The sequence below is a fragment of the Dama dama genome, chromosome 19 (assembly GCF_033118175.1).
Source record: "Dama dama isolate Ldn47 chromosome 19, ASM3311817v1, whole genome shotgun sequence".
Classification (NCBI taxonomy): domain Eukaryota; kingdom Metazoa; phylum Chordata; class Mammalia; order Artiodactyla; family Cervidae; genus Dama; species Dama dama.
In genome coordinates, this window is record NC_083699.1 from 72,001,793 (window position 1) to 72,029,081 (window position 27,289).

At 50.8% G+C, this 27,289-nt stretch overlaps 2 protein-coding genes across 9 annotated transcripts in view; one reads left to right on the forward strand and one right to left on the reverse strand.

Moving 5' to 3' along the window:
• The window catches only part of PCNT (pericentrin), a 104,915-nt gene extending 96,671 nt beyond the window's left edge, over positions 1 to 8,244 (reverse strand). For 7 of the 8 annotated variants that reach the window (XM_061167384.1, XM_061167389.1, XM_061167385.1 and 4 more), the window contains exons 1-2: positions 8,092 to 8,244; positions 5,063 to 5,269 (exon numbers count right to left, since the gene is read on the reverse strand). In XM_061167384.1, coding sequence (XP_061023367.1) covers positions 5,063 to 5,269; positions 8,092 to 8,148 — 264 coding nt within the window. In that variant the 5' untranslated portion in view covers positions 8,149 to 8,244. The remainder of the gene's footprint in view (positions 1 to 5,062; positions 5,270 to 8,091) is intronic. The other variant, XM_061167391.1, reaches the window with a different exon arrangement.
• A 7,008-nt stretch (positions 8,245 to 15,252) lies between these two features.
• Positions 15,253 to 26,963, forward strand: C19H21orf58 (chromosome 19 C21orf58 homolog). The gene is made up of 8 exons (XM_061168044.1): positions 15,253 to 15,312; positions 16,082 to 16,142; positions 17,455 to 17,625; positions 18,396 to 18,766; positions 20,986 to 21,097; positions 25,941 to 26,062; positions 26,390 to 26,583; positions 26,851 to 26,963. The coding sequence occupies exons 1-8, from the start codon at positions 15,253 to 15,255 to the stop codon at positions 26,912 to 26,914; spliced, it is 1,155 nt and encodes a 384-aa protein (XP_061024027.1). The 3' UTR covers positions 26,915 to 26,963.
• Positions 26,964 to 27,289: the final 326 nt, after the last annotated feature.

The following is a 27,289-nucleotide window of genomic DNA, read 5'->3' on the forward strand; positions in this document are numbered from 1 at the left end:
TTAGTTTCTCAACAAATCCTGGTCTTTCACATTCATGCACATTTTCTAAGCTCTTAATTTCATACAATTTCAAATATTTCATCTTTAAGATTTTCCTTTGTTAGATAAATCTTTTCCTTAAAAATCTGTAAAATAGTATTTTGTTTTTCTAAATCACCTCAAAATTGAGTTTAAAGTTTTCCAACAAATTTTCCCCCAATAGTTTTGACACATAAATTTACAATAATTGGGGGCTTTTATATGCAGGAAGGCTCGGTGCATTCTCCTTGTCAACTCACTGGTGGCTTCCCGCCACATCCATATGGGCTGCCAGACCCAACCTCACGTCACTCACTGCTGTCAGAGTGTCAAGGTCTGCTGGACCCAACTGCAGTTAGCAGTTTCATTTCTGGGCAGTAATAACTACTTGAGAAGGCTGGCATAATTTTATCTTTCATACAGGCCTTCCAAAGAACAGAGAAAAAATTCACTTTTTTTTTTTTACTAGAGTAAAACATTTTATCTTGCAATTACTGCCATACCCCTGCATTTACCTAGGATGCAAGATGGATCTGAGCAACCTGCTTCTCCCATAACACAATGCTGTTTCATCATCATAAGGATGAATCTGTTAATTCAATTATTCCCAACCATGCCAACAATGCCTTAAATAATGAGGAAGCAGAGGAACCACCTAGAAGGGCAAGTGGCAGTGAACTCATCTCTCCTCCAGTTTTCTACATGACTGGAGAGACCATCTCCGTGTCCTGTTTTCAAGGTGACAATTCATGGAGGGGCTTTCCGGGCAGTAGAGAGGTTAGGACTCTGAGCTTCCCCAGCAGGGGGCGCTGGTTCAAATCCTGGAGTGGTGTGTGTTAGTTGCTTAGTCCCGTCCAGCTCTTTGCAAACCCATAGACTGTAACCCCGGAGAAGGCACTGGCAACCCACTCCAGTATTCTTGCCTGGAAAATCCCATGGATGAAGGAGCCTGGTAGGTTGCAGTCCATGGGGTCACTAAGAGTTGGACACGACTGAGCAACTTCACTTTCACTTTTCACTTACATGCATTGGAGAAGGAAATGGCAACCCACTCCAGTGTTCTTGCCTGGAGAATCCCAGGGATCCCAGCCTTGTGGGCTGCCGTCTATGGGGTTGCACAGAGTCAGACACGACTGAAGCGACTTAGCAGCAGCAGCAGACTGTAGCCCACCAGGTCCCTCTGTCCATGGGATTCTCCAGGCAAGAACACTGGAGTGGGTTGCCATTTCCTTCTCCAAAAGGAACTATAGAAAGAAAGAAAGTGAAGTTGCTCAGTCGTGTCTGACTCTTTGCCACCCCATGGACTGTAGCCTACCAGGCTCCTCCATCCATGAGATTTTCCAGGCAGGAATACTGGAGTGGGTTGCCATTTCCTGTTCTATCAAATTCTGGTAGGGGACCTAAGATCTCATTATGCCGTTTGACATGGCCAAAAATTTTTAACAGCCCAGCAAACGTGAAACTAGCATACTGGGTTATTCTATTTATAAAATACTCAAAGCCAGCAAGACTATAAACTATTCTTCTACAAGTCAAGGTGCTCCGAACACAGAAAGTAACTTGAGACAGATCACAGAATTAAACACAGAAACCAGGCCATAAAGCCTCAAGCAGACATGGGAGACGATCTTCACAATCAAAGGACAGGAGAGATCTTTCGGACAAAGAAATCACTAACCACAGAAAAAAATGATGAACTCAACATCAAAGTTAAGAATATTTGCTTATTACAAGACATCATTAAGAAAACAGCTAGGTTAGCAAGACCAGGAAAAATATTTGTAGTACATACATCCCCTGGAGAAGGGAAAAGCTACCCACTCCAGTATTCTGGCCTGGAGAATTCCATGGACTACAGTCCACCGGGTCACAAAGAGTCAGATACAACTGAGCAACTTTCACTTTCACTTTCTTTACATCTAACAAATAACCTGGAACAATAAAGACAAAAAAGAACCACAGGTTCCCCCACAACCAAAAGATGAGCCTTCCTAAAAAAGTTCTCGTAAGCCAAAATGGCCCAAAAGTAAAGAATCAATTGCATTTCTTCATAAAAGTGAAAACCCTTTCTGGATTTCTTTCAGTTAGCAAAAAACAGGTATTAATTTGGCCTTTTACAAAAGTGAAGTGGTGTAAAGCAAACATTCAAAAAGTGGGGATAGCTATATAAACAAATATTCCACTTTAGTTAGCAAATTTGTCTTTCACAAGCATGAGAATTAGCAATTCTGAAGCTTATGTATGTGTATTTTAAGATTGAGTAAATAAAGATATTGTAAATAAGGATGTAAGGTTTCTCACTATGGGTAAAAGGAGCTAAAAGTAAAGAAAGGGGGAAAGCTAGAATAAATTTTGTACTGTTGTATTAAAATTGAAGATGTTAGTATTAATTTATGATTTTTACTATACATACAAATAAAGAAATATGTACAGATGTGTTTGAATATACATTTACTTATATTTTCCTGCTCTCTTTTGAAACAGCCCAGAAGCAACTGCACCCTGCTAACAAGAAGCGCACCGAGCACACAGATCGTGGCTTCTAAAACCATCCTCCACCAAAAGGAGCCAGGGCTCCTAGAAGAAATGACTGGTTCAGGGCTGCAGAAGGGAAAGAACCAAATAAGCCTGGAAAGTCTTGGTGCAGAAAGTATGGAAGTAGGTGCAGCAAACAATGAGTGCATGTTGAAAGGTCACCGATGCCAATCCAAAGGCACTCCCAATGGCCAAATGTATGTGTTTCAGCAACAAAATAAACACTGATATGATGGATTAAAACCCATAATAAAGTAAGTATCTAGCAGTCTATACTGATATAAATTATTGAATAAATCAATAAGTTGGGGAGGAGCTGCAGTTCCTCCTTAGAGTAAAACACCAGTTAACATGTGCAGGTAGAATGACGGAAACACAGTCATCATCCAGCCAGTACCGCCGTCGTTACTGCAGGCAAGAGTCCGCAGTGAAAGCTAAAACTGACAAAGGGTTTACAAGATCTCTAAGTACCTCCACACAACACACTTATTAACTACCAAGGTAAAAACAGAAACCTTTCTATCAGAAGAAATCTGGCAGCCCCCCCAGTACTGAGACATACCACCCGTGCCTCTTCTCAGATACCCTTGGCAGACAATATCATCACCTCCACAGTGTTCCTGCTAAAATGTACTACCTGACTTCAATCAGGAGAAAACACTGAACAGAGCCAAGCTGACAGGGATCCTACCACATAACTAGCTGCTGCTGCTGCTAAGTCGCTTCAGTCGTGGCCGACTCTGCAACCCCATAGATGGCAGCCCACCAGGCTACCCTGTCCCTGGGGTTCTCCAGGCGAGAATACTGGAGTGGGTTGCCATTTCCTTCTCCAATGCATGAAAGTGAAAAGTGAAAGTGAAGTCGCTCAGTCGTGTCAGACTCTTAGCGACCCCATGGACTGCAGCCTACCAGGCTCCTCTATCCACGGGATTTTCCAGGCCAAGAGTACTGGAGTGGGGTGCCATTGCCTTCTCCACATAACTAGCTAGTACCCTACAAATGTCGAACTTGTAAAACACAAAGAAGACTAAGAAACTGTCCAGATTGGAGGAGACTAAGGTGACAAGGCATTGAACGGCAATACAGAACCCTGGACCAGAAAAAAATGGGAAAAATTAGAAAAAGCTCTATCAATTAGCTCACAGTATTGTTTCAATGTTTACTGAAACTGCATAATCATTTATATTGTGATTACACAGATATCAGTGTTTCAGGAATCTAGGTGAGGGATAACCAGGAACTCTGCTATTTTTTTACAAACTTTTGTAGCTCTAACATTATTTTAAAACAAATAGCTGAAAAATACAAAACTTTTAACTTAAAATTAAAAAAAAAAAGACTTGTCTAATTTGAAAGTAAAGATACAAAATAATAAATGCTAACTTACACTATGAGCCTTTCTCCTCAAAGAGCCTAGGCAGGAAACATACAGAGAAAAGCCACTAAGAGTAACAGCTTAAAAAAAAAAAAAAAAAAAAAGAGTAAATGCTTGGCCCCCTCAACATGGCGTTCATGTACTTAGCTGCAAAGTGACAAGGCTACTGAGAACCACAGCTCTACCCCAGAGAAGCAACAAGAAGACAAGCATGAACAGCAACTAAAATCCAGTCTCAGGTCTCTGAGAGCACAGGCAATGGAGGGCAAGTCAGCTGGCACAGGCTGGTCCAGAGGCTCAGGCATCAGAGCTCTGCAACGGCTCCCGGGCAAAGTTGGAGCACCACGACAAGGCCTTCCCATTTGCCAAAAGAAACATTCTAGGTTTGTAGGTAGAATATCATAAACTATGCTGGTAATCATCTCATTTTTTTTCAATAAGGCTGTGCAAACACAACATGGTTTTGAGTCAGCCTGCCCTCAGCCACCAGTGCTCTGCTCATTCTAGCAAACCCCTGCCCTGCCCCTGCCACACGTAAGCAACAGATACTTCTGGTTCAAGGCCCCTTGCTTGTAATACAGGCGAGAGGAGGCCCCAAGGAGAGCCCCCATGCAGGCCATCAACAGGCCCAGCAAGGCCACACACCCTGCACACCCAGGTCCACACCTGCCCCTGCAGCCACAGGGCCTCAAGCAGCAGACAAGACAACGTTTCTGTGACATTCACCCCTTGCCTCCTCATTCCATGTTCAGAAAGAAGGGGAAGACTACAACCAAGAACGAGGCGGATTTGAGAGCACATGAAAGGACGTTACAGTTTAAGTGTCAGAGGGGCCGCTGCACAGCCACACCTGAGGAGCCCACACTTGTCAAGCTTCTGTTACCACAACGTCACCAACACGGACACTCGCCTTCAAACAGTCCATTCAACATTTCCCAAAACCATGTGATGAAGAAAAAACTTTTAACTGTAAGTAAAACTACAAAAATACACTCCCCATTTGTAAGACAGAATGAAACCCTCTTTCCCTAACTTTGGATAGACAAAAACAGACGCAACACCACTTTCAGTACACAGGCTAGCAAGAACTAGAAGATGAGCAACACGTGGAAACACAAAGCTGACTAACGGCACCTGAGCGGCTCCCGCGCCATCAGGGGTGTCGCCGCAGGTCGGGTTCTTGCCAACGTCCAGGCCTCCCAGGAGCCCACCGTCCCCGGGCCCGGCTACCGGACTCTCCTCCGCGACAGGCGCATTGACAGTCGTGCCCTTCCTCTTCGCCGGCGTTTTCTTCGGATGCGTACAGTCACCTTTTGTTTTTCTCTGTCTGAAGTGAGCAAGCTGCGCAGAAATGTAGAAAAGTAGTAGAGACAAAGGTAAGCAAGGAAGAAGTAACAGAACCACAAGCTGAGCGAGCTTGAGGGGAGCATGAGGCTCTGGGGCCCGCGCAGTCCACGCGGCCACACCTGGCCAGACACACGTCACCCGGGTCCCTGCCCCACAAACACTGCCGCCATTAACATCGAGATGCTGGGATTCAGAATCGCACTGAAGAACCTAACAGTGAGGATGGTTAATGATGCCCACAGACAAAGGAAAGCAATAAGGCTGGCTGGCAGAATAGCTTTTCTAGCCCGTAACAGTTTACAAAAAAATTGAAAAATTTAGAGATGCATCTATTTTAAAAACTGACAGCTTAACCAAGGCACATTTACAGTTTAAAATTATATAAAAGCTAAATCTCTCCCCTTTTGCCCCATTTTCCCCCAATCAGAGAAATCATAGTGTAGCCAAAACTTCCTTGCCATAGATTCTGAGACAAGGTACAGAAATAGCAAAAAATTAATTAAGCCAGGTCAATCTAACATCCTCCTTTATGGAATCAGATGTTCTAGTTTTCATGACACAGCTCACCAAAACACCAGGGACCGCCACAGAATGTCCCTATCAGAAGGCACACCTGGCAGTGTTCAGTCCGTCAAATCTGAGGGTTTTAGACTGCTCACATACTGTCTCTCACAACACCTTATTCAAAAGGTGTGACTGCTAACTCAGCTTTTCACAGGAGGACAAGGTCCTTCACATGACAACTGTGGTCATGAAAGCAAATGCATGTAACACGTTTGTGTGAATGATAACAGAGGCTCACGGTCTCATGGGCATGGGAAAATCACAAAAGGAATTTAAGTGAGAGAAACCATCTGTCAAGACCAGACACTGCCTTCACAACTAGCCCCATCTCCATCAAATCTAATGTCACTGAGTTCCCTTCCTGCATCACAGACCTGGTCCCTCGCCTGTGGTCACCCAAGGAGAGGCATTTGTTTTTTCCCCCAAGGTTAAAATCTCCTCCTCATTTAGACATATTTAGAAACTGTGGAGCTCAGGGAAAATGATATTGAACTGTCAGTTGCATCTTCTTCCTATGTGCCAGGCACACGGAAAGGTAGGAAAACACACTCCAGCCTCACTCTTCAAACCCCAGTCAGAAGTCTGACCTGCATGGGAAGCTTGCAGAGGCCGCTCTGTCTTCTGCCTGCCACCCTGCCCTCCACCTCAGCGCCTCACACCCTCACCGTGTGTTCTGAATGGTCTCTAATAGAGTGGCCCTGCGATTTCCTCAAGGGAAGGAACTATCACTGATCCATCTGAATTCCTGCAAGGAGATCCAACCAGTCCATCCTAAAGATCAGCCCTGGGTGTTCATTAGAAGGACTGACGCTGAAGCTGAAACTCCAATACTTTGGCCACCTCATGCAAAGAGCTGACTCACTGGAAAAGACCCTGATGCTAGGAGGGATTGGGGGCAGGAAGAAAAGGGACAACAGAAGATGAGATGACTGAATGGCATCACCGACTCGATGGACATGAGTCGGAGTAAACTCCAGGAGTTGGTGATGGACAGGGAAGCCTGGCATGATGCGATTCATGGGTTCGCAAAGAGTCGGACACGACTGAGCGACTGAACTGAACTGAACTGACCACATCTGACCTCAAACAGCACAGGACTCCGCAGGTTCTGCCCCCAAACGGCCGGGACGCGGTGGGGCGGGGCGGGGCGGCTAACCCCAACCCTGATCCAGGCTTTCTCCACCTTCTCACAGGGGCGTCTGAACTACACACGGCTCAACCTCCACAAATTACCCAAAACGCTGAATACTGGATGGCGCCTGCGTGGATGGTCAAAGCAGATTCAAGGAGCTACAGAGCTCCCGCGGCACTGCAGCCTGGGGACGGGACACCTCCCGGTGGATTCGTCCGAGCGTCTGGAGTTCCAGGCCCGGTGCAGGGTGGGGATGGGTGGGTGGCCAGAGACCTACACCCTCACCTGCTGGAACCGTCTACCTGGGCCCCAAGCGGCGCAGGCGCTTCAGGAGCCGGACACCAGGGAGGAGGTGAGGCATTCCTTAGTGTAAACAAATTCGTGCTCAGGAACACTACTCCAAAAGAAAATTTTTACAGAAAAAAGCAGGACTCCGTGTAAACGAACATCTGCACGTAGTTTTAATCGGATAGAAGCTGAGCTGAGCCCTAGGGGAAGCACCTGTGATGCCCAACTGCAGGGAATCCTGGCCTCCAAGCCCTCCAGGAATCAGGGCAAGGACTGGGAGGTGCGCAGGTGCGAGCAGGTGTAAAGTTGTGGTGACCGCGCCCGACCCCGCACCTCGGGCTTCGGGAGCGGGCAGGCGTCAGAGACACCGCGTCCCGACGACACCACGGCCTGTCAGTGAAACCGCCTCGCCCGCTAAAAAGACACGTTGCCTGGGGCCGGGTACCTGCAGGGGCTGGGCTCCCGACGTGACGAGTGGGGGAACCTGCCTTTCTTAACTCCGCCCCTGCCCCTGCGCAAGCGCAGCCCCGCCAGTCCCGGCGTACCCCGCGCCCGTCCTCCCCGCGAAGCGCTGCGCGTCACCAGCCGCTGATTGGCTGCGGCTGCGATAGGGGCGGGAACTGGCTGAGGGCGGCGGATTCAAGATGGCGGCGGCCAGGGGGTGGCCTCTAGCCGAGTCGGCAGAAAGGGCAAGAGTGCGGCGGCGGCGGCGGCGGCGCCGACGGCCCCCGCCTGACTGCGTCCGCTCCTGGGAGGGGGCAGTGGCGGGCATTGGAGCCCGCCCTATGGACCCCACGCCAGGACAGCACGGGGAGGAGGCGCTGCCATTTACCTTCGCTCTCCCAGCTTCCACTTTTTTGCGCCGCTGCTCTTGCTCATCATCTTCCATCTTCCTCTGGGGCCCTTAGCCAGTCGCCAGGTGGTGGCTGAGCCGATGCGGCGCCGCCTTCGCTCTATTTACACTCCCTCCCCCTCTCCTGGGCTCACCCTCCCCCCACGACAACTGTCACGCAGACGTGGGCCCGCCCCACGTCCGGCCCCGCCCCGAGGCGTGCACCCGGCTGGTGGCCAATCAGGGGCCGCGGTCCTGCTCTCGCGCCAGCGCGCTCAGGGCGGTGCGTCCAAGAGGTGCGGCTCAGCGGAGCTCCGCCCCAGCTCCTTCCTCTCCGATTGGTGAATGTCCGCTCCCGCCTCTTCGGGCGGGACCAATGAGCGGGGCGCGGCTGCTTCGGCGCCCTCGGCGGTTGGTAGGTTTGAAGCGCCCGGTGAATTTGGGAGCGGGAGTACTCCGGCTCGCCCTGGTGCGGCTGCTGGTTCTTGTTCCCCGGAGGTTCGGGTCGTATGGGAGGAGTCTACGCCGGCGCCCACTTGGGTCGAGCTTTGCAAGAGCCCAGGGACAAGTCCAGGAGGCCGGGCCCCATTGCGTGGACGCGCCAGCTTGGGGCTGTACCTGAAGTCGTATTCGAGGTGTCCGTCGCCGGACCCCTGGGTTGCAGCACCCAAACTTTCATCTCTAGGGGTCCTGGCCCTGTGTGTGTCACGATAACAGACAGCAGGAACAATCACTTGCTTTCGTTCCTAGGCATCCCTCCCTTGGGTCCCGCTGGCGCCTGTACCCACGGAACCGGAGTGCCAGGGGCGGCCACAAATAGTTCAGTAGGAATCGGCGCCAGGATCCGCCAGTCCAAGGATCCCAGAGCTGCAGGGACAAGAAGCCACTGGCGGTGCTGCCACTCCTGGGCCCATGGATTCTCCCCAGTGGGCACACAGTGCTATATCGAGAACTCAGTGCGTCTATGCCCAACTTGCATCTTCTGGTTAGTGCGGTTCACGGTTTGACCAGGGGACCCCACAATCATGGGTCCACTCTGGCACCTCTGATATAAAGCATTGCCCTGCGTCAGAGTGTTAGGAGGGACTCTCTGCACTGGGAAACTGAGAGGGTCAGGCTGAGGCTCTAAGGGCAGGAAAGGCAAACCCATGCCTGGAATACAAGTGTATTCCTGTTAGGGCAGTCCCTGGAACCCAGCGTGAAAAGGGTTTCATAGGGCCTCCTTGCTAAGGGGCATTGTTTAGTTGCTAAGTTGTGTCCAACTCTGCGACCCCATAGACTGTAGCCCACCAGGCTTCTCTATTCATGGAATTTTCCAGGCAAGAATACTGGAGTGGATTGACATTTCCTTCTCCAAGGGGCCTGCAAAGATGCAATTAAAAATGTTACAGCAATTGTACCTAGTTCTAGATCACCAGAGGGAGAGAGCTGTTTCAGTGAAAGTCTATTCTTACACAGAAAAGTTTTAAGACCTGGAAATGTTTGGATAAAAGCATAAATCATTCCAAATACTTTGTAAATGGTTATTAAAAAGGAATATGCTATACTTCTCATTCAAGTTTCTGTGAACCTAAAACTGTTCCAAAAGATAGTCTTATTAAAAAAAATTTTTTTTAAAGAAAAGGAATGTGATGTGGGTTATGAATTCATGATCTGTGTGTCAACTGGAGTCTCATGAAACCATTGCTTGTTTCTTAGCTTCAGACTCCACTTGAACCTGTTTGTCCAGATGAGGAAACAATGCTGGGTTTTTATTCTAGCCCACGGTTTTGATTAACAATCAAATGCTGTTACAGTAACTAAGGTTATTAGAAGCTGATATGCTCTGACTAATTAACACTGATCCAAAGCATGTGATCTGCACCTCTGGTAACTGTAGCTTAACTGTGCCTGGGTGAATGTTCCCACAAACTCAGGAACTCAGGAAGAGACACAGGAAACCCCTAAGCAGCTGTGCCTCTTTGATTTCCCTATGTGAGTAGGAAGACAGTGCAACAACTAGAGAGAAGGTGGCATGTCAGAGGAGATTGGGGTGGGGACTGCAGGCATGTCCAGCAAACACACTGTGGTCTCTGGGTTTCCTTCACTGGAGCAGGGTGTGTGTACAGGCTGTGTGCTCCCCAGCTGTTCTCTGAGACTGAGTGACAATAGCTATGCTCCTCCACTGGTATGCTGCCAGGACTCTTTGCTGACATGAGCTCACCTTTTAACCACAACTCACAAATCCTCAGGGAGCCTTGGATACTCAACCACCTCATGAGTCAGACCACAGCCATCTCTGTGTGGTGAGTGGAGTTTCCAGTCTTGGCTCACAGACGTGAGGCACTGGACTCCTAAGACCAGGGGTCAGCAGGTTACACTAGCAGACCACAGGATCAGATTTCCCAAGAGCATTCAGGGACTCAGATCCACACCTGAATCTCTCAATCTCTACATGTTGCAATACATGTTGCACATCAGATTGATTATCTTCCTTGCAATCAAAGATGGAGAAGCTCTGTACAGTCAGCAAAAACAAGACCTGGAGCTGACTGTGGCTCAGATCATCAGTTTATTATTGCAGAATTCAGGCTTAAATTGAAGAAAGTAGAGAAAATCACTGGGCCATTGAGGCATGACATAATCAAATCCCTATGATCATACAGTGGAGGTGACAAATAGAATTCAAGGGATTAGATATGGTAGACAGAGTGCCTGAAGAACTATGGAGGGAGGTTTGTAACATTGTAGCAGAGGTGGTCACAAAATCCATCCCAAAGAAAAATGCAAGAAGGCAAAATGGTTGTCTGAGGAGGTTTTACAAATAGCCAAGCAAAGAAGAGAAGTGAAAGGCAAGGAAGAAAGGGAAAGATATACCCAACTGAATGCAGAGTTTCAGAGAATAGAAGAGATGAAAAGGTCTTCTTCAATGAACAATGCAAAGAAGTAGAGGAAGACAATAGAATGGGAAAGACTGCATATCTCTTCAAGAAAATTGGAGGTACCAGGGAACATTTCATGCAAGGATTGGCACCATAAAACACACAAAGTAAGGACCTAACAGAAGCAGAGAGGCTAAGAAGTGTCAAGAATACACAGAACTATACAAAAAAGCTCTTAATGACCTGGATAACCACCATGATGTGGTCACCCACCTAGAGCCAGACATCCTGAAACATGAAGTCAAATGGGCCTTAGGAAGCATTACTACAAACAAAGCTAGTGGAGGTGATGAAATTCTAGCTGAACTATTTCAAATCCTAAGAGACGATACTGTCAAAGTGCTACACTCAATATGTAAGCAAATTTGGAAAACTCAGCAGTGACCACAGGACTGGAAAAGGTCAGTCTTTATTCCAATCCAAAAGAAAGGCAATGCCAAAGAATGTTCAAGCTTCTGGACAATTGTGCTCATTTCACAAGCTTACAAGGTAATGCTCAAAATCCTTCAAGCTAGGCTTTGAACCGAGTATGTGAACTGAGAACTTAGGGAGATTCAAGATGGATTTAGAAAAGGCAGAGGACCATGCATGTACAGCTTCCCTAACGGCTCAAGGAGTAAAGAATCCCCGTGCAATGCAAGAGACACAGGAAACACGGGTTCAATCCCTGGGTTGAGAAGATCCCTGCAGAAGGAAATGGATGTAGAAAGGCAAAGGAAAAAAAGAAAAGGCAGAGGCACCAGAGATCAAATTGACAACATTCGTTGGATCACAGAAAAAGCAAGGGGATTCATCAAAACATCTACTGCTTCATTGACTATGCTAAAGCCTTTGACCAGTGGATCACAACAAATTGTGGAAAATTCTTAAACAGATGGGAATACCATATCACAGAAACCTGTATGCAGGTCAAGAAGCAACAGTTAGAACCAGACATGGAACAACGGACTGGTTCCAAATTGGGAAAGTAGTATGTTAAGGCTGTATATTGTCACCCTACTTACTTAACTTACATGCAAAGTACATCATGCAAAATGCTGGGCTGGATGAATCACAGCTAGAATCAAGATTGTCAGGAGAAATAGCAACAACCTCAGATTTGCAGATGATTCAACTCTGATAGAAAATTAAGAGGAACTAAAGAGCCTCTTAATGAAGGTAAGAGAGTTTTAAAAGCTGGCTTGAAACTCAACATGAAAGCACTAAGATCATGGCATCGAGTCCCATCACTTCATGGCAAATAGAAGGGTAAGAGGTGGAAACAGTGACAGGTTTTGTTTTCTTGGACTTGAAACTCACTGCAGATGGTGACTGCAGCCATGAAATTAAAAGGCGCTTGCTCCATGGAAGAAAAGCTATGACAAACCTAGACAGCGTATTAAAAAGCAGAGACGTCACTTTGCCAACAAAGGTCTGTATAGTCAAAGGTATGGTTTATCCCGTGTTCATGTGCATTTGTGAGAGTTGGACCATAAAGAAGGTTGAGCACCAAAGAACTGATGCTTTTGAACTGTGGTGTTGGAGAAGACTTGACAGTCCCTTGGACTGCAAGGAGATCCAACCAGTCAATCCTAAAGGAAATCAACCCCTGAATGTCCATTGGAAGGACTGATGTTGAAGTTAAAGCTCCAATACTTTGGCCACGTGATACAAAGAGCCAACTCATTGGAAAAGACCCTGATGCTGGGAAAGATTGAAGGCAAAAGGAAAAGACAGCGGCAGAGGATGAGATGGTTAGATAGCATCATCGACTCAATGGACATGAATTTCAGCAAGCTCTGGGAGATGGTGAAGACCAGGGGAGCCTGGCGTGCTGCAGTCCATGGGGTCTCAAAGAGTTGGACACGACTTAGCAACTGAACAACAAACCACAGTATGTGCATCATGCCCATGCTGCCTTGGCCAGTGATTTTCAAACTGTGTTCCTAAGAGCCCCAGAATCATTTCCATGGCTCTTCTAGATGTTCTGTAAATATTGGATCTGAATTTTAGTTTATTTTTAACAATTAAAAAACTGTCCAAATATGTAGATATACACCCTCATGGAGGGAAACATAACCCCCAGTCCTTATGAATGGGCTGTGCATAGCTACTTCGTCCTGCAGAGGACAGTGTGGAAAGAAAGAGAAAAATAGTACCTGTGCAGTGGGACACCTGACAGACACACTTGTACCACGTAACTGAGGTCAACATCATCTGTGTAGGTCATGTTGATGCATGCACTCTGGATGGGATGTGGTTAGAAGAGGCTGTCTCCTCTGTGGTCTTCCTCCCAACAACCGTGACCCCAGTGCAGTCATGAGAAATTATCAAACAAATCCCAATAGTGGAGGGACCCCTTGCAAAGATTCCAGATATAGTAGATGCTGGTACAGTATACCATAATAGAAAATACTGTAGTCATGCTCTCAGTCGCATCCGACTCTTTGTGGCTCCATGGACTGTAACCCACCAGGATCCTCTGTCTATGGGATTTCCCAGGCAAGAATAGTGGAGTGGGTTGCCATTTCCTACTTCAGGGGGTCTCTCTGACCCAAGGATCAAAGCCACATCTCCTGAGTCTCCTGCATTGGCAGGTGGCACTGGATCAAAATAGTATTCCTTAAAACTATCGACGTCATCAAAAGCAAGGGGAACCCAAGGAGACATGGTGACTAAATGTCATATGGTGTCCTGGATAGGATACTGGAACAGGAAAGGAACAGTAGGCAGCATAATAAGGAAGTCAAATGAATTATGGACTTTAGTTAATGCTACTGTATCGGTATAGATTCATTCATTGTAACAAATGTGTCATACTAACTTAAGATGTTAATAATAGGGAACCCATGTATATGGAAATTCTCTTCTCAATTTTTCTATGAACCTAAAAACAAGTTTTTTAAACTAACAAACTGAAACCCACTGGGATGTGTTATGGCGACCTCCCAGCCATCTCAAGTTGCTTGGCTAAGTTAACTCATTTTTGTGTACCTCAGACCTCCTGTTTGAATCTTAGGGTCATGAAACATATGAAGCCATAAATACTGAAGTGTATGGGCAGTTTGGCTGCCAGGTCAAGTTTCTGGGTCGGCTGCTCTGAGCGGGGCTGTAAGCATAATGACACGGCACTCACCCCAGCCAGCACTGCTGGCACTGGGTCCACCTTCAAGTCTGCTCTGTTGGCTTCCTTCTTCAGGCTGACTCATTTGGGAACCTGAACTGGAAACGACAGGGTGCCCTGCCCTCCCTTGCTGGGCTCACCCCCTCCCCACACTAGCCCTGTGGACATGCACTCCCTCCCCACCCAGCAGGTGGGTCATCCATCAAGGGCTGACCTGGCAGGGGGGCCTGCTCCCAGATGCCCCTGACCCCAGCCACCAGGACCCCCCCACCCTTCTCTGGGCAGAGGTCCCACATGGGCAGTCCCCCTGCTAGAGTCCCATCCACACTGACAGGTGATGCCTTGGGAGGCCCCATGTCCTGTGAGATGCTGACTGGGTGCCTATGGGGTGGGCCCACCTCAAGACCCCACCAGGAAGCACCTAGGCGCCTCATTGGCAGGCTCCCTGGTGTCACCTTTTTGCCACCTAGAGTTTCCTGAAGTCTGCAGTGGAGGGGTGGGGTGGTCACACCGTGACCTCTAGGGGTCCATCTGGTGGGGAGGATCCCTAAGAGGGGCTAGGGTCTTGCTGGCCTTCTGAAGGCCATAATCAACTGGGAGTTGGGGTGGCAGACCCCTGTGGTGCATTGCCCCACCTCACCCCTCTGGGCTCTGTCCTGGGGGTTCTGGACTGTCCTCCCCCCAGGGACCCATGCCCCTCCCCTGTGCTCTGCCCCTCTGGCCCCAACGTCTGCCTGATCTCTCCTTCCTGAGGATCCCAGCCCAGCCACACCTGTGAATCAGCAGTGTTTATAGGTAACCCCTCATGGGGACCGGGGTAGGCCTGGGAAGGACTCTCAGCAGAAACCTGGCAACCGGGGGCCTCCTTGCGTCTGCAGTGCCTAGCAACTGTTGCGGTGATGCCGGCCTGTTGACTCTGGACACTCTGCATCCATGGTGCAGGGCCACCTCCTACACGCCCTCCTGAGGCCAGCCAGCTGGCCGTGGAGACCAGTCTCTGGGATATACGTCACGTCCAGCAAGGGAGTCCTTCAGTGACCCCAGGATGGGGCTGCTTCTCTCTAGCTGAGCAATTCTTCCAGAGGGAACCGAGCAGGGAGGGGGTGGGCCCGCAGTGTCCCCTCCTGTGGCCCCGGGATGCTGGACTCCTCAGTGGCAGATCAACTGACCCGACTAACCCTGAAACTCCTTGAGAAGGTAAGACAGCTGGGCACTTGTGCTTTTAACAGCTTGTTACAGAGCACAGCTTTGGCAGGTAAGATTACACCTGTCACGCCCACTTCCAAAGCAAAGCACTTCTGGGTGGTCCTAGCCTTGTAGTGAAGAGCTGTGGTTTCTTGGTTCTTCTTTGTGTTTGAATGGAACCAAGTAGGGTCTTCTGGAAGTTTCTGCAGCTGGGAGGCAGGCCTGCACCCACAGGATGGAGCACTTCCAGGGCTCCCAAAGCTCTCTCGTAGCCTCCCAGCTTCCAAATTTTAGGAAAGACAGACCCAGCCTACTGTGGCCTCTCAGCAGGGCATGGGGCAGGTAGCCTGTGTACGCTCCTCAGGCCGGTCTTCTCCTCCTCTGAGGGTCTGCATGATCCTTTCAATGCCCCCCTCCAACCCCTCACCTGCCTGCTCTGTTCTTCTGCCCACCAATGCTTGCCTTCTGCCCCCCTGGGCTGTCCAGAGAGGGCAGCAGGGATCACCCCAGGACTGGTCTGGATTATAACTGCTCAGCCCTGGGCTCAGCTGGGGCATCAGAGCAGTCAGGACACAGGGCTGGCCTGGTCAAACTCTTCAGAAAGCTGCCTGAAGGGGCCCATAGGTTTCAAGGTGGAGCATGTGTGCGTTATATGGAAAGTGTGACCACAGGGCCCCACCTGGCACCAGTCAGTCATCTGGGCACTTGTTCCTGGCCCGGCCCCTCATACGGAGGAGCCTGTGCCTGGAGCCCCCATGCTCGTCCCTCTCTCTCCTCACAGAAACTAGAGCAAGAGCGTGAGGATGTGGAGGGGGCTTCTGAGGACCCCCATGTCATGCCAGGTAAGAGCCTGGGCTGCTTGGCGCTGTGTGGGCCCCAGACCCACCTCCAGGTATGGCCAGACTGTCCTCTAAACTTCACTTTCAGAGCAGAAAGGCCTTGATTATGTCTTAAACGCACACACACATGCACCCTCGTATCGTATCACTTCTGTCTGCACATCCAGGAGGGCACATTCATCACTCCATCTGCAGATGAGAAGAGGGAGGCAGAGAGGGTAGAGAACCAGCCCCACTGCCTTGCTCAGATCAGAATCACCCTCGCCTGCATCAGACCATGTTGCTCCGAGCTTGCTCTGGGGTGGGGGGTATATGGGGCCCAGCCATCCACATCCACCTGCCCATCCTCAGGTGCCCAGACCAGATGTCTCCACATCCCCAACCTGTCTGGTGGTCAGATGCTCAGGCCACAGGAACCAGGGGAAGGGCCACCTTCCCTGGCATGGGGTTCTGGGCTCAGGGACATCTGGGCAAGGTGCTGGGGAGACACTGCTTGTTCTTCACTACGTGGTGAAGCTCCTTGTGCTGCGGAGTTCCAGGCAGTTCCCGAGGGCAACAGACAGAGCCCAGGGCTGAAATCCAGATAGGAGATCTCAAATCAGTTCACATGACCAAGGGCAAGCACAGGCATGTGCTGCGCTCAGTCGCTCAGTCGTGTCCGACTCTGCGACTCCATGAACTGTGGTCCACCAGGCTCCTCTGTCCATGGGATTTTCCAGGCCAGAATACTGGAGTGGGTTGCCATTTTCTCTTCCATAACAGACATGGAACACTACAAATGGGCCAGGGGAGTGGGGACACCTGGTGGGTGGGGGGAATGGGGACTCCTAGGGGGAAGTGGGGACTCCTTGGGGAGGAGTGGGGCCTCCTGGGGGAGAGGAGAATCCTGGGGGGCAGTGGGGGCTCCTGGGGGGGAGAGTAGAGACATCTGGGGAGGGAGTTTGGACTCCTGGGGGAGTGGGGACTCCTAGGGAGGAGAGTGGGGACTCCTTGGGGGGGGAATGGGGACTCCTGGGGGAGTAGAGACTCCTGGGGGGGAGTGGGGGCTCCTGGGGGAGGGGGAGTGGTGACTCCTGGGGGGGGAGTCAGGATTCTTGGGGGTGGAATGGGGACTCCTGGGGGGAGTGGAGACTCCTGACCCCAACTCGAAGACTCAGCTTCCTGAACGCCCCCTACTGTTGCCCACATAACCCCCTTGGGGTGGCCCCTGAGCTCTGCCCGCAGGCACCTCCCTCCTCCTCTGGGACAGGCAGGTCCTGGAGGCAGGAAAGGCTGGGATGTGGTGCTGAGCCCTGAAGCCTGCACTTCCCTCCAGGAGATGAGGACGGGCCAGAGGCTGCCCTGAGGAGCGCTCTGAGGATGAGGAAGGACCTTCTGCAGAGACTCTGGGTAGGCCGTGTGGACATGGGGCGTCTTCACCAGAGCTCTGTGCAGCTGAAGCTGCTGCTGGTGCTCAGAACAAGCACTGGGGGGGGGGGGGGGGGGGGTAGGGTATGGGAGTGAGGGTGGGGTTGTGGTGGGGGTCCTGCACCCACACTGCTTCTGATGTTTGTGACGTGGCGGTGGGCAACTGGTGGACCATGGACTCCACAGGAGAGAGAACTCGCCTGCTTCCTATAGTCTGGGCTCTCACAGGGGCTACTTGCTGAGAAAACCTGCTCTGGCTGCATATGATCAGAAGTAGAAATGCCCCATGAAGGGTCTGGTTCCAGGAAGTGGGATACCAAGATGCCCAGGGCTTTGTCCAAACAGACACACTTGTTGCAGGGAATGACATGTGGGGGGAGGAGGGTGTTTGGGTCCACACGGCCGCTGTGATAAACTTACTGCTCTGCACTGGAAGCGTGCTGGAGAGACAGAGTATCCTCTACTGGCTTCCCTCATAGCTAAGTCGGTAAAGAATCCGCCTGCAAAGCAGGAGACCCCGGTTCAATTCCTGGGTCAGGAAGATCCACTGGAAAAGAGATAGGCTACCCACTCCAGTATTCTTGGGCTTCCCTTGTGGCTCACTTGGTAAAGAATACGCCTGCAATGAGGGAGATGTGGATTTGATCCCTGGGTTGAGAAGATCCCCTGGAGAAGGGAAAGGCTACCCACTCCAGTATTCTGGCCTGGAGAATTCCCTGGACGGTATAGTCCACGGGGTCGCAAAGAGTCAGAAACGACTGAGCAACTTTCATTTTCACTACTGGCTGGAGAAAAGTCATCTTTGGTTAATTTCTCCTGTGTGCACCACGTGAAGGGCTTTGCCTCCAGAGTCTGGCTGCAGTCCCAGCTCAGATGCATGCTGGGCCCTGGTGGGGGCAGGAGGGGGCCGGGCGCAGGGCAGTGGTTGGTGGTATTGGGAGCTGGCTGCTTCTGACTGGGGTCACACACCTGTGCGCTGGCACTGCTCTGCCAGGCAGAGTGAGGGCCGGGACACACCCCCACCGAGTGGCCATGGCTCTGCTTTGGCGTTGCAGGAGCAGCGCCTCTTGGAAGAGGCTTCCCAGGTTCGTCACCACAGGGAACCGCACGGAGGAGCCCATGGGTCAGTGCTGCCCCCAGAGGCGCCTCCTGTGGGCGTCCACCCCGCTGTCCCCCCAGCCCCACCTGCCCTAGACCCACCACGGATCATCCAACACCTGGTACGTCTGCCTTGGGGGAACCTGGGGGGCAGAACTAATGGGGAGGGTACCGTGTGCCCAGAGACCTCTCGCCTGAGCAGAGATGTCGGTCACTCCACACTTGCACCCTAAGCAGTTTAGGGAAGTGCGCTGAAGGGGCCATCGGCTCAGCGGCCACAGCGTCTGCAGTCTGTATCCAGCCCTGTTGGGACAAACATGTCCTGTATCATCAGGCCTCACAGGTGCCCGAAGCACTGGCTGTGTGTGGAGGGGTGGTTATCTCCTCATTACAGGTGGAGGCTGGGGTCCCGGCTCAGCTCCAGGTGCTAACTTCTGCAGCAGGAGCGGAAGTATGGGGAGATTCCGCACTGGCTGGGCCTGAATTTGGGGAAGAAGTGTGTCAGCTCTTTTCCAAAATTTCCTAATTACCAGAGGAAGCTTGGGCCCCTGGTCTCCAGGCAGAATTTTAAGGTGCATTGAAAGGTGAGTGCACACCCACTCCTGAGAGGCTCACCCCTGCATATGGCAACAGAAAGCCACTCTTCCTTAAGCAGAAGGGATTGTATCAGGACATGTGGTGCCCAGAGGACGGAGGGGCAGCAGCTGGTCCCGGCGGGCTGTGGCCTCAGGGGTTGAGAGCATGAGTAGATGACAGGCAAGGGCTGTGGCCTTGCGAGGAGGAGATGACAAGGCAGGAGGTGGCCAAGGCTGAGCGGAGAAGGTTCTGGATGGGCTGGCCAAGGAGACCGATGGTGCCAGTGGGCCGGGTCGTGACCTGGAGGACGTTTATCCCCTGGGGGGCCCTGGCTGCCCGTGCAGAGGGAAGGGAGAGGGATCTGTCCAGCGGAACACCCAGAGCCCTGGCCCCAGCACTGTCTGTGTCTTCCCCAATTTCCTGCCCCTGGAACCTCTGCCAGGAACGGTGGGAGAGGGGTGTTGGTGCAGGAGGCTCGCCCAGTTCCCAGAGTGCTCACACTTACTGCAACTCCTTACCCCAGTCATGCTTGGGTGTCTCAGCCTGGACTCCGGTGACACCACAGAGCAAGCAGGATCCACAGTGGTTGGGATGGGTTTTCCAGAGACCCTGGGGTGAGGTGCCATCGGCCACTCAGGCTGCCTCTCCAGTCTGCTTCAGGTGGTGGGCTGTGAGGACGCCAAAGCTGCCTGCCACCTGTGTGTGCGTAACCTGCTAGCCGAGGGGTCTGGTAACACACAAAGAGGATACGAAATGTGCATCTCTGGGTGCTTAAGTGAAGTTTCACCAGATCAGCTCTGTTGGCTTACCAGTCTGGGGCTGCCTTCCAACTGCAGCAGCAGAGGTGAACACTTACAACTGAAGCTGTGTGGCCACAAAGTGGGAACAATACCCCATCAGGCCCTTTGCAGGAAGTTTGCCAACCCTGTCTATGCCATCCTTTCTGTGAACCGAGGGAGAGGGGACAGGGCAGGGCCCGGTGCATTCAGAAGAGGATTAAAGTGGGAATAAACACCTAGTGCATGCTCTGAACTGTGGTGCGTTTGTGTTAACTCAGGAGAGAAGCCAGAGGGTGTTTCCATGCCAAGCTCCTTGGATGCCTCTATTAAAGCAGAAGTAATGGACACAGGGATGAGCTTAGCCCACTGACACCAGGAAATGTGGGAAACATTAGAAAACGACATGCCATCTTTCGCTCAGCTTGGGCTCCGTTGTAAAATATTAATGCCCCACAGTCTTTGCGCTTAAATGTCAGACATTTCCCTTATCACTGCCCAGATGCTGGATGTCTTGGATGGAGGTGCCAGCCAACCTGGTTCCCTGAGCATGGCCTCCTGGCTAGGGATTGGCAGCCTTCTCGTGGTGTCTCATGGGGCAGAGAGAGTCTGGTGTCTCTTCCTCTTACCAAGGGCACCAGGCCTATCAACCTAAAGCCCCACCCTTATGCTCTGTTTACCTTTATCACCTCCTCACAGGCCCCATCTCCAAATGCAGTCAGTTTGGAGCTTAGGGTTTCAACATGTGAATTTGAGCGGGGAATAAACATTCAGTCCATGACGTGCTATGTCCTAAGTGATACCCAGATGCAAGTATTTATCTAATTGGACACTTGTTTAATCTCTAGGGTTTCTCGCCTAAAGTCTCCCATGGATGGATGGATGGATGGATGGATGGATGGTGGATGTCTGGATGGCAGGTGGTGGGTGGTGCTGTAGGTCACTATTCCCAGGGCACATTCAGATAATGGACTGTCTGGCTCTTCCAGGCCCCCCCACCTCCTGCCACCATCATCCAGCAGCTGCCTCAGCAGCCACTCATTGCACAGATCCCCCCTCCCCCGGCCTTCCCTACCCAGCGGTCAGGAAGCATCAAGGAAGGTAAGTGTCCACAACGAGTGTTGTCTTGTTGTTGTTCAGTCACTTAGTCTTGTCCAACTCTTTGTGACCCCATGGATTACAGCACGCCAGGTTTCCCTGCCCTTCGCCATCTCCCAGAGTTTGCATAAACCCATGTCCATTGAGTCGGTGATGCCATCCAACCATCTCATCCACTGTCGTCCCTTTCTCCTCCTGTCTTCAATCTTTCCCAGCATCAGGGTCTTTTCCAGTGAGTCAGTTCTTTGCATCAGGTGGCCAAAGTATTGGAGCTTCACCTTCAGCATCAGTCCTTCTAATGACTATTCAGGACTGATTTCCTTTAGCATTGACTGGTTTGATCTCCTTGAAGTCCAAGGGACTCTCAAGAGTCTTCTCCAACACCACAGTTCAAAAGCACCAATTCTTCAGTGCTCAGCTTTCTTTATGGTCTAACTCTCACATCTGTACATGACTACTGGAAAAACCATAGCTTTGGTCATACAGACCTTTGTTGGCAAAGTAATGTCTCTGCTTTTTAATATGCTGTCTGGTTGGTCATAGCTTTTCTTTCAAGGAGCAAGTGTCTTTTAATTTCATGGCTGCAATCACCGTCCGAGTGATTTTGGAGCCCAAGGAAATAAAGTCTATCACTATTTCCATTGCTTCCCCCTCTATTTGTATGAAGTGATGGGACTGGATGCCATGATCTTTGTTTTTTGAGTGTTGAGTTGGAAGCCAGCTTTTTCATTCTCCTCTTTCACCTTCATCAAGAGGCTCTTTAGTTCCTCTTTGCTTTCTGCCAAGAAGGGTGGTGTTATCTGCATATCTGAGGTTATTGATATTTCTCCTGGCAATCTTGATTTCAGCTTTAGCTTTATCCAGCCTGGCATTTCACATGATGTACTCTGCATAGAACTTAAATAAGAAGGGTGACAATATACAGCTTGACATACTTCTTTCCCAATTTGGAATCAGTCTGTTGTTCCACGTCTGGTTCTAAAGTTGCTTCTTGACTTGCATACTGATTTCTCAGAAGGCAGGTCAGATGGTCTGGTATTCCCATCTCTTTAAGAATTTTCCAGATTGTGTTGTGATTCACACAGTCAAAGGCTTTGGCATAGTCAATAAGGCAGAAGTAGATGTTTTCCTGGAACTCTCTTGCTTTTTTGATGATCCAGCAATGTTGGCAATTTGATCTCTGGTTCCTCTGCCTTTTCTAAATCTAGCCTGAACATCAGGAAGTTCACTGTTGAAGCCTTGCTTAAAGAATTTTGAGCATTACTTTGCTAGCATGTGAGATGAGTGCAGTTGTGCAGTAGTTTGAATATTCTTTGGCATTGCCTTTTTTTGAAATTGGAATGAAAACTGACCTTGTCCAGTCTTGTGGCCACTCCGTTGCCCTCCTTCGGGATGTTGTCATGGGTTTATGAAATTCTCTACTGAAAGAAGAAATACTTTTGTAAGCAGGGTAGTCATGTAGGGCAGGTGTCCTTAACACTCGGGCTGTGGACCAGTACTGGTCTGTAGTCTGTTAGGAACCAAGCTGCAGAGCAGGAGGTGAGCGGCAGGATAGTGAGCGAAGCGTCATCTGTATTTACAGCTGCTGCCCATTACTCACCTTACTGCCTGCACTCTGCCTCTTGTCAGAGCAGCAATGGCATTAGATTCTCAGATTAGTGGTAACCCTACTGTGAACCGTGTGCTCGAGGGATCTAGGTTGTGTGCTCCTTGCGAGAATCTAATGCCTGATGATCTGATTCTGCATTATGGTGAGTTGAACAATTCTTTCATTATATATCACAATGTAATAATAATAGAAATAAAGCATAAAATAAATGTAGTACTGGAATCATCCTGAAACCATTCCCCTTGACCCCAGCCTGTGGAAAAATTGTCTTCCATGAAACCAGCTGGAGACCTCTGATTTAGGGCCATTGTTTTTGCTACTCGATGGAAGCTATACATTTACCAACATGAAAATAATTTTACTTTGAAAAATCCTAACTGATGGATATCCCTGAGGGAAGGGACTGGAGTCAGAACGGAAAGAATTGGGCTCACAGTACCAACTCGTTTCATGATTAGCTTCTCAAATCATTGGTTAAACTGCTTTTTCTCTTTAAATAACTTTTGAATATCTTTATTTCAGAACAGCTCTACTGAGGTGACATAGGCTAAATTGCATGTGGTTAAAGTGTACAATCTGACAGTCCTGACACCTGTACATGCCTGTGAACCCATCACTAAATCAAGGTGGTGACATGGGCACCAGCTCAGGCCCTGACTCCCGCCATCCTGCCTGCTTTGCCACTAGGCATTGATCTGTGTCTCCTCTGTTCGGTCTGAGCAGAATCACCCAGTGTGCACTTTCTGGGCGACTTCTTTCACTCAGCAGCACTGCTCTCAGACTCATCACTCTGGTTGGGTGCAGCAAACCATGGCTCCTTGAAATTGCCAAGTGACAGTCCTCCCCGTGGATGAACACATTTGCGATCCTTTCACCTGATGATGGAGCTGGGGTTGTTGGGTATCACCACACAACTCCCTGGACATTCACATTTGAGTCTGAGTGTTTATGTCTCCTGGGTACATACCTAGGACTGGAGCAGCTGAAGTGTGGCAAGCGTGTGCTTAAAAGTGCTGCCTGTGAGAGGTCTGGTTTGTCACATCATCTCCTGCACGTGGTGTGGTCAGTTTGTGGGGGTGGTGGTCGGTCACTGTAGCGGTCAGTTAGCGGGGGTGGTGGTCAGTTAGCAGGGGTGGTGGTCAGTTAGCTGGGGTGGTGGTCGGTCACTGTGATTATCAGTTAGCGGGGGTGGTGGTCAGTTAGTAAGGGTGGTGGTCAGTCACTGTGGTGGTCAGTTAGTGGGGGTGGTTAGCAGGGGTGGTGGTCAGTTAGTGGGGGTGGTGGTCAGTTAGCTGGGGTGGTGGTCGGTCACTGTGATTATCAGTTAGTGGGGGTGGTGGTCAGTTAGTAAGGGTGGTGGTCAGTCACTGTGGTGGTCAGTTAGTGGGGGTGGTTAGCAGGGGTGGCGGTCAGTTAGTGGGGGTGATGGTTAGTTGTGAGGGTGATAGTGAGTTAGTGGGGGTGGTGGTCACTTACTGGGGATGGAGGTTAGTGGCGGGGGTGGTCGGTCACTGTGGTTGTAGTTTGCGGTTCCCTAACGACGGGCAGTGATGAGAGTCTGGAGGCAGACCTATGTATGGAATCACCTGATGAATGTTCTCAGCCCTGTCCTGGTGACATAGCTCCACCATGTACATGCTACATGGCCCATGCCAGTCTGCAGCTCCTCAGGGGGGCCGCTCACACCGAGACCCACAGGAAGGTGCCCTGCAAGTGCAGGGAGAACCACGCACCGGCCTCTCCTCACCACCCTCCTCAGTTTTTCCAGATGAACTTTAGTGACTATCAGGCCCTGGAGGGGAAGCCAGTACACTGTGTGTGTGTATATGTGCGTACTGCATGCATGCAAGTATCTGTGTGCCTTAAAAAAGTGCATTTAAAATCATTGGTAAAAATGAAACAGTAAGTGTTGGTCCTTTAATGGACTGGAACTTGGTGGTCTGGAGTCGACGATGAGAAAATGAAAGAAGGAAAGAGGCTAATATTCCCTGGGTTACACAGTCGGCTTTTGCACTCCAGGGAATCAGCCAGGAATAGAGAGAGAAAGAGAAAGAGAGGAAGAGAAAGAAAGAAAGACATGGGGACCAAAGCTCCGATGGAGCAAAGGTGTTTTAATTAACATGGCGTGCGCATATATACTGTCTTACAAGGTAGTTATTTTCAGCAAAGATAAAGATTAAAATCCCAGATTTACAAAACACAAGGCGATCCCTATTAAAGAGAGAAGAGGGTACTTATCACCATAATGAGAAACTAACAAAGAAATGCCTGGATTCCTCAGCCCCCGGAAAGGGAAAGGCGTGCCTCTCCTCTTAACTCCTGAATATTCAGGAATTAATAAAGGCCAGAGGATTCCTGACAAGTAAGTAGCTAGCTATTCAGAAAAGTAAAGTCACGTTCCTTACCCTACTCTTTGTACCAAAACAAATCCCAACTCAATCAAATACGGAATGTAAAAATAGGAAATCTCGAAAGTACTCTAATAACCACTTTGGAGAAGTCTTGGGCTATTTCATATGAAGTTAAACTCAGTTTCTGTAGCATCCACTCTGCCCCGACTTCTCATGACTGTTCTCCATGCCAGTTCTTCCTTTTAGAAAATCTTCTCAGAAACACTGGTATATCATCATACAGAAGTACTTTGAATTAACCACCCTTCATTGTGTCTCAGACTGTCCCCTGGAGTCCCCATCTATCATCTGGGGAGACTGCATCTGTCATCTGGGGAGATGACCCCTGAGGTCCCCATCTGTCATCTGGGGACAGTCTTTTACAAGGCCTTGCAGTAAGGCTCCCAAGCTCCCTCAGCATTCACTTTCTTCTGATGTCCCCCTGTTCTTAAACATGAGTGTTGTTGCTGGATATTCAAGTGTAGGGTGATAGTTATTTTCTCACAACATCAGGACCACCTAGATAATCCAAGATAATTGCCCCATCTCCAGATGCTTTTCTTAAAAAAATTAATTTAATAAATGATTAATTAATTTTTAAAACTGTGGGGAATTCCCTGGCTGTTCAGTGGTTAAAACTCCACCCTTCTGCTGCAGAGGGTGTGGGTTTGATCCCTAGTCGAGAAACTAAGTTTCCATATGCCAAGTGCACATGAGGAGTCCAGTAGCAGGAGGGGCTGCATGGGACCCGCAGATCCACAGGCAGCGCCCCATTCCAGGAGCGGCAGGGTCGCGGCCGCCCACTTGAGTGACCAGCCCTCCGTGCCCCCCGCCCCGCCCCCCACAGAGGTGGTGGAGATGATGCTGATGCAGAACGCGCAGGTGCATCAGGTCCTCATGCAGGCCTTGATGCTCAGAGCCCTGCCCCCGCCAGCACTCGCGCCCACCCAGCCGCACCTCACCCCACAGGTAGGCTCCATGCCCAGGCCAAGACCAGAGGACCTGGTGGCTTCGCCTCCAGAAACTCATGTGTTTCTGGCTCCAGGTCTGTGTTTCCTGCCTGAAGCCCCCGGTGCTCCCCAGGGCAACCCCAGGGGAGGAGGACAGGTTGTGCCGTCCAGGCACATGAGCTCTGTGGGAGACTGGTCCGCCCCTGCCCACCACTTCTGACCCTGACCGCATCCTGAGTCAGGGCCCATGTGGAGGGAGGGGGCCGGGGCGCAGCGGGCGTCCTCGCTGAAACACTCTGCTGTGTGTCCTGCTGCGGATGCACGGCGCGCCCGCCCGGCCACCCAGAAGCCACCCTCCGTCCGCCACCACCACCGCTGCGCACCTCCAGCGCTGCTGCGGGCCATGCCTGCGCCTGGCTCCCCTCTGGGTTACTCCGTGTGGCCCCTGCTGGTCTCTGCCGCTGCTCTCCCGCCTGCCGCCAGCTTCCTGCCCGGCACCGCGCAGCACATGACCGGCCCTTCTGCGGCCACCCTCAGCACGTAAGTCTGGGCCGGGCTCCGGGGGGAGCACCGGGAGGCGGTGCAAGGCGGGAGGACCCCAGGGCCTGGGTCACTCCTGCTTGCCTTCTGTTGGGCCGGTGGCTGCAGCGGGAGTCTGCGGAGGCCTTACCAGCTCCTGAGGGACAGGGGCGGGCTGGGGAGGTAACCACGGCAGTCTCGGTCCTGGTTGCCATGGCTGAGTGTGGGCCCCATGCCATCCTCCCAGGGGAGCAGCCTGAGGCGGGGGTCGTTTGTCTTGCCCAGCAGGGGTGGCCCTGGGAGAGCCCAGGATAAATCCAGCTCTGAGGGCCCCACCGAGGCCTGGTGGTGAGACACAGGTGAACGTGGCGTCTTTGAGCCAGACCAGGGCAGTAGCAGACACCCTCCTTCCCCTCAGGATGGCGTCCAGTGGGGTCCTGCCGGCACAGGCGCCAGGCCCGTGACCTCATGGTGGGCTCAGGTAAGCAACAGGCCCTGTTCTCCCGGGTGGTGGGGCAGCTGAGGCCCCTGGACCCGGGGCTGTGAGGATCACCAGGGACACGGGGATGTGACCAGGAAACGGGGCTCAGGAGCCAGGAGAGAAAAGGCCGATGGGTTCAGCCACACAAATGCCATGAACACAGTCACACATGTGGTGCCCGGGGAAGGCGCTGTGGCAGGATGTGTGCCTAGCATGCCTGGGCGAGGGCAGGGTGTTCCTGGGTGA

Bases quoted from the DNA above. Each gene is read 5' to 3' on its own strand.
- C19H21orf58 (XM_061168044.1), top strand. From the start codon at position 15,253: ATGCTGGACTCCTCAGTGGCAGATCAACTGACCCGACTAACCCTGAAA. The intron at 17,626-18,395 runs GTAGGGTATGGG...CTTTGCCTCCAG, and splicing joins TGGGGGGGGGGGGGGGGGGG to AGTCTGGCTGCAGTCCCAGC. The intron at 21,098-25,940 runs GTAAGTGTCCAC...CGCCCCCCACAG, and splicing joins GTCAGGAAGCATCAAGGAAG to AGGTGGTGGAGATGATGCTG.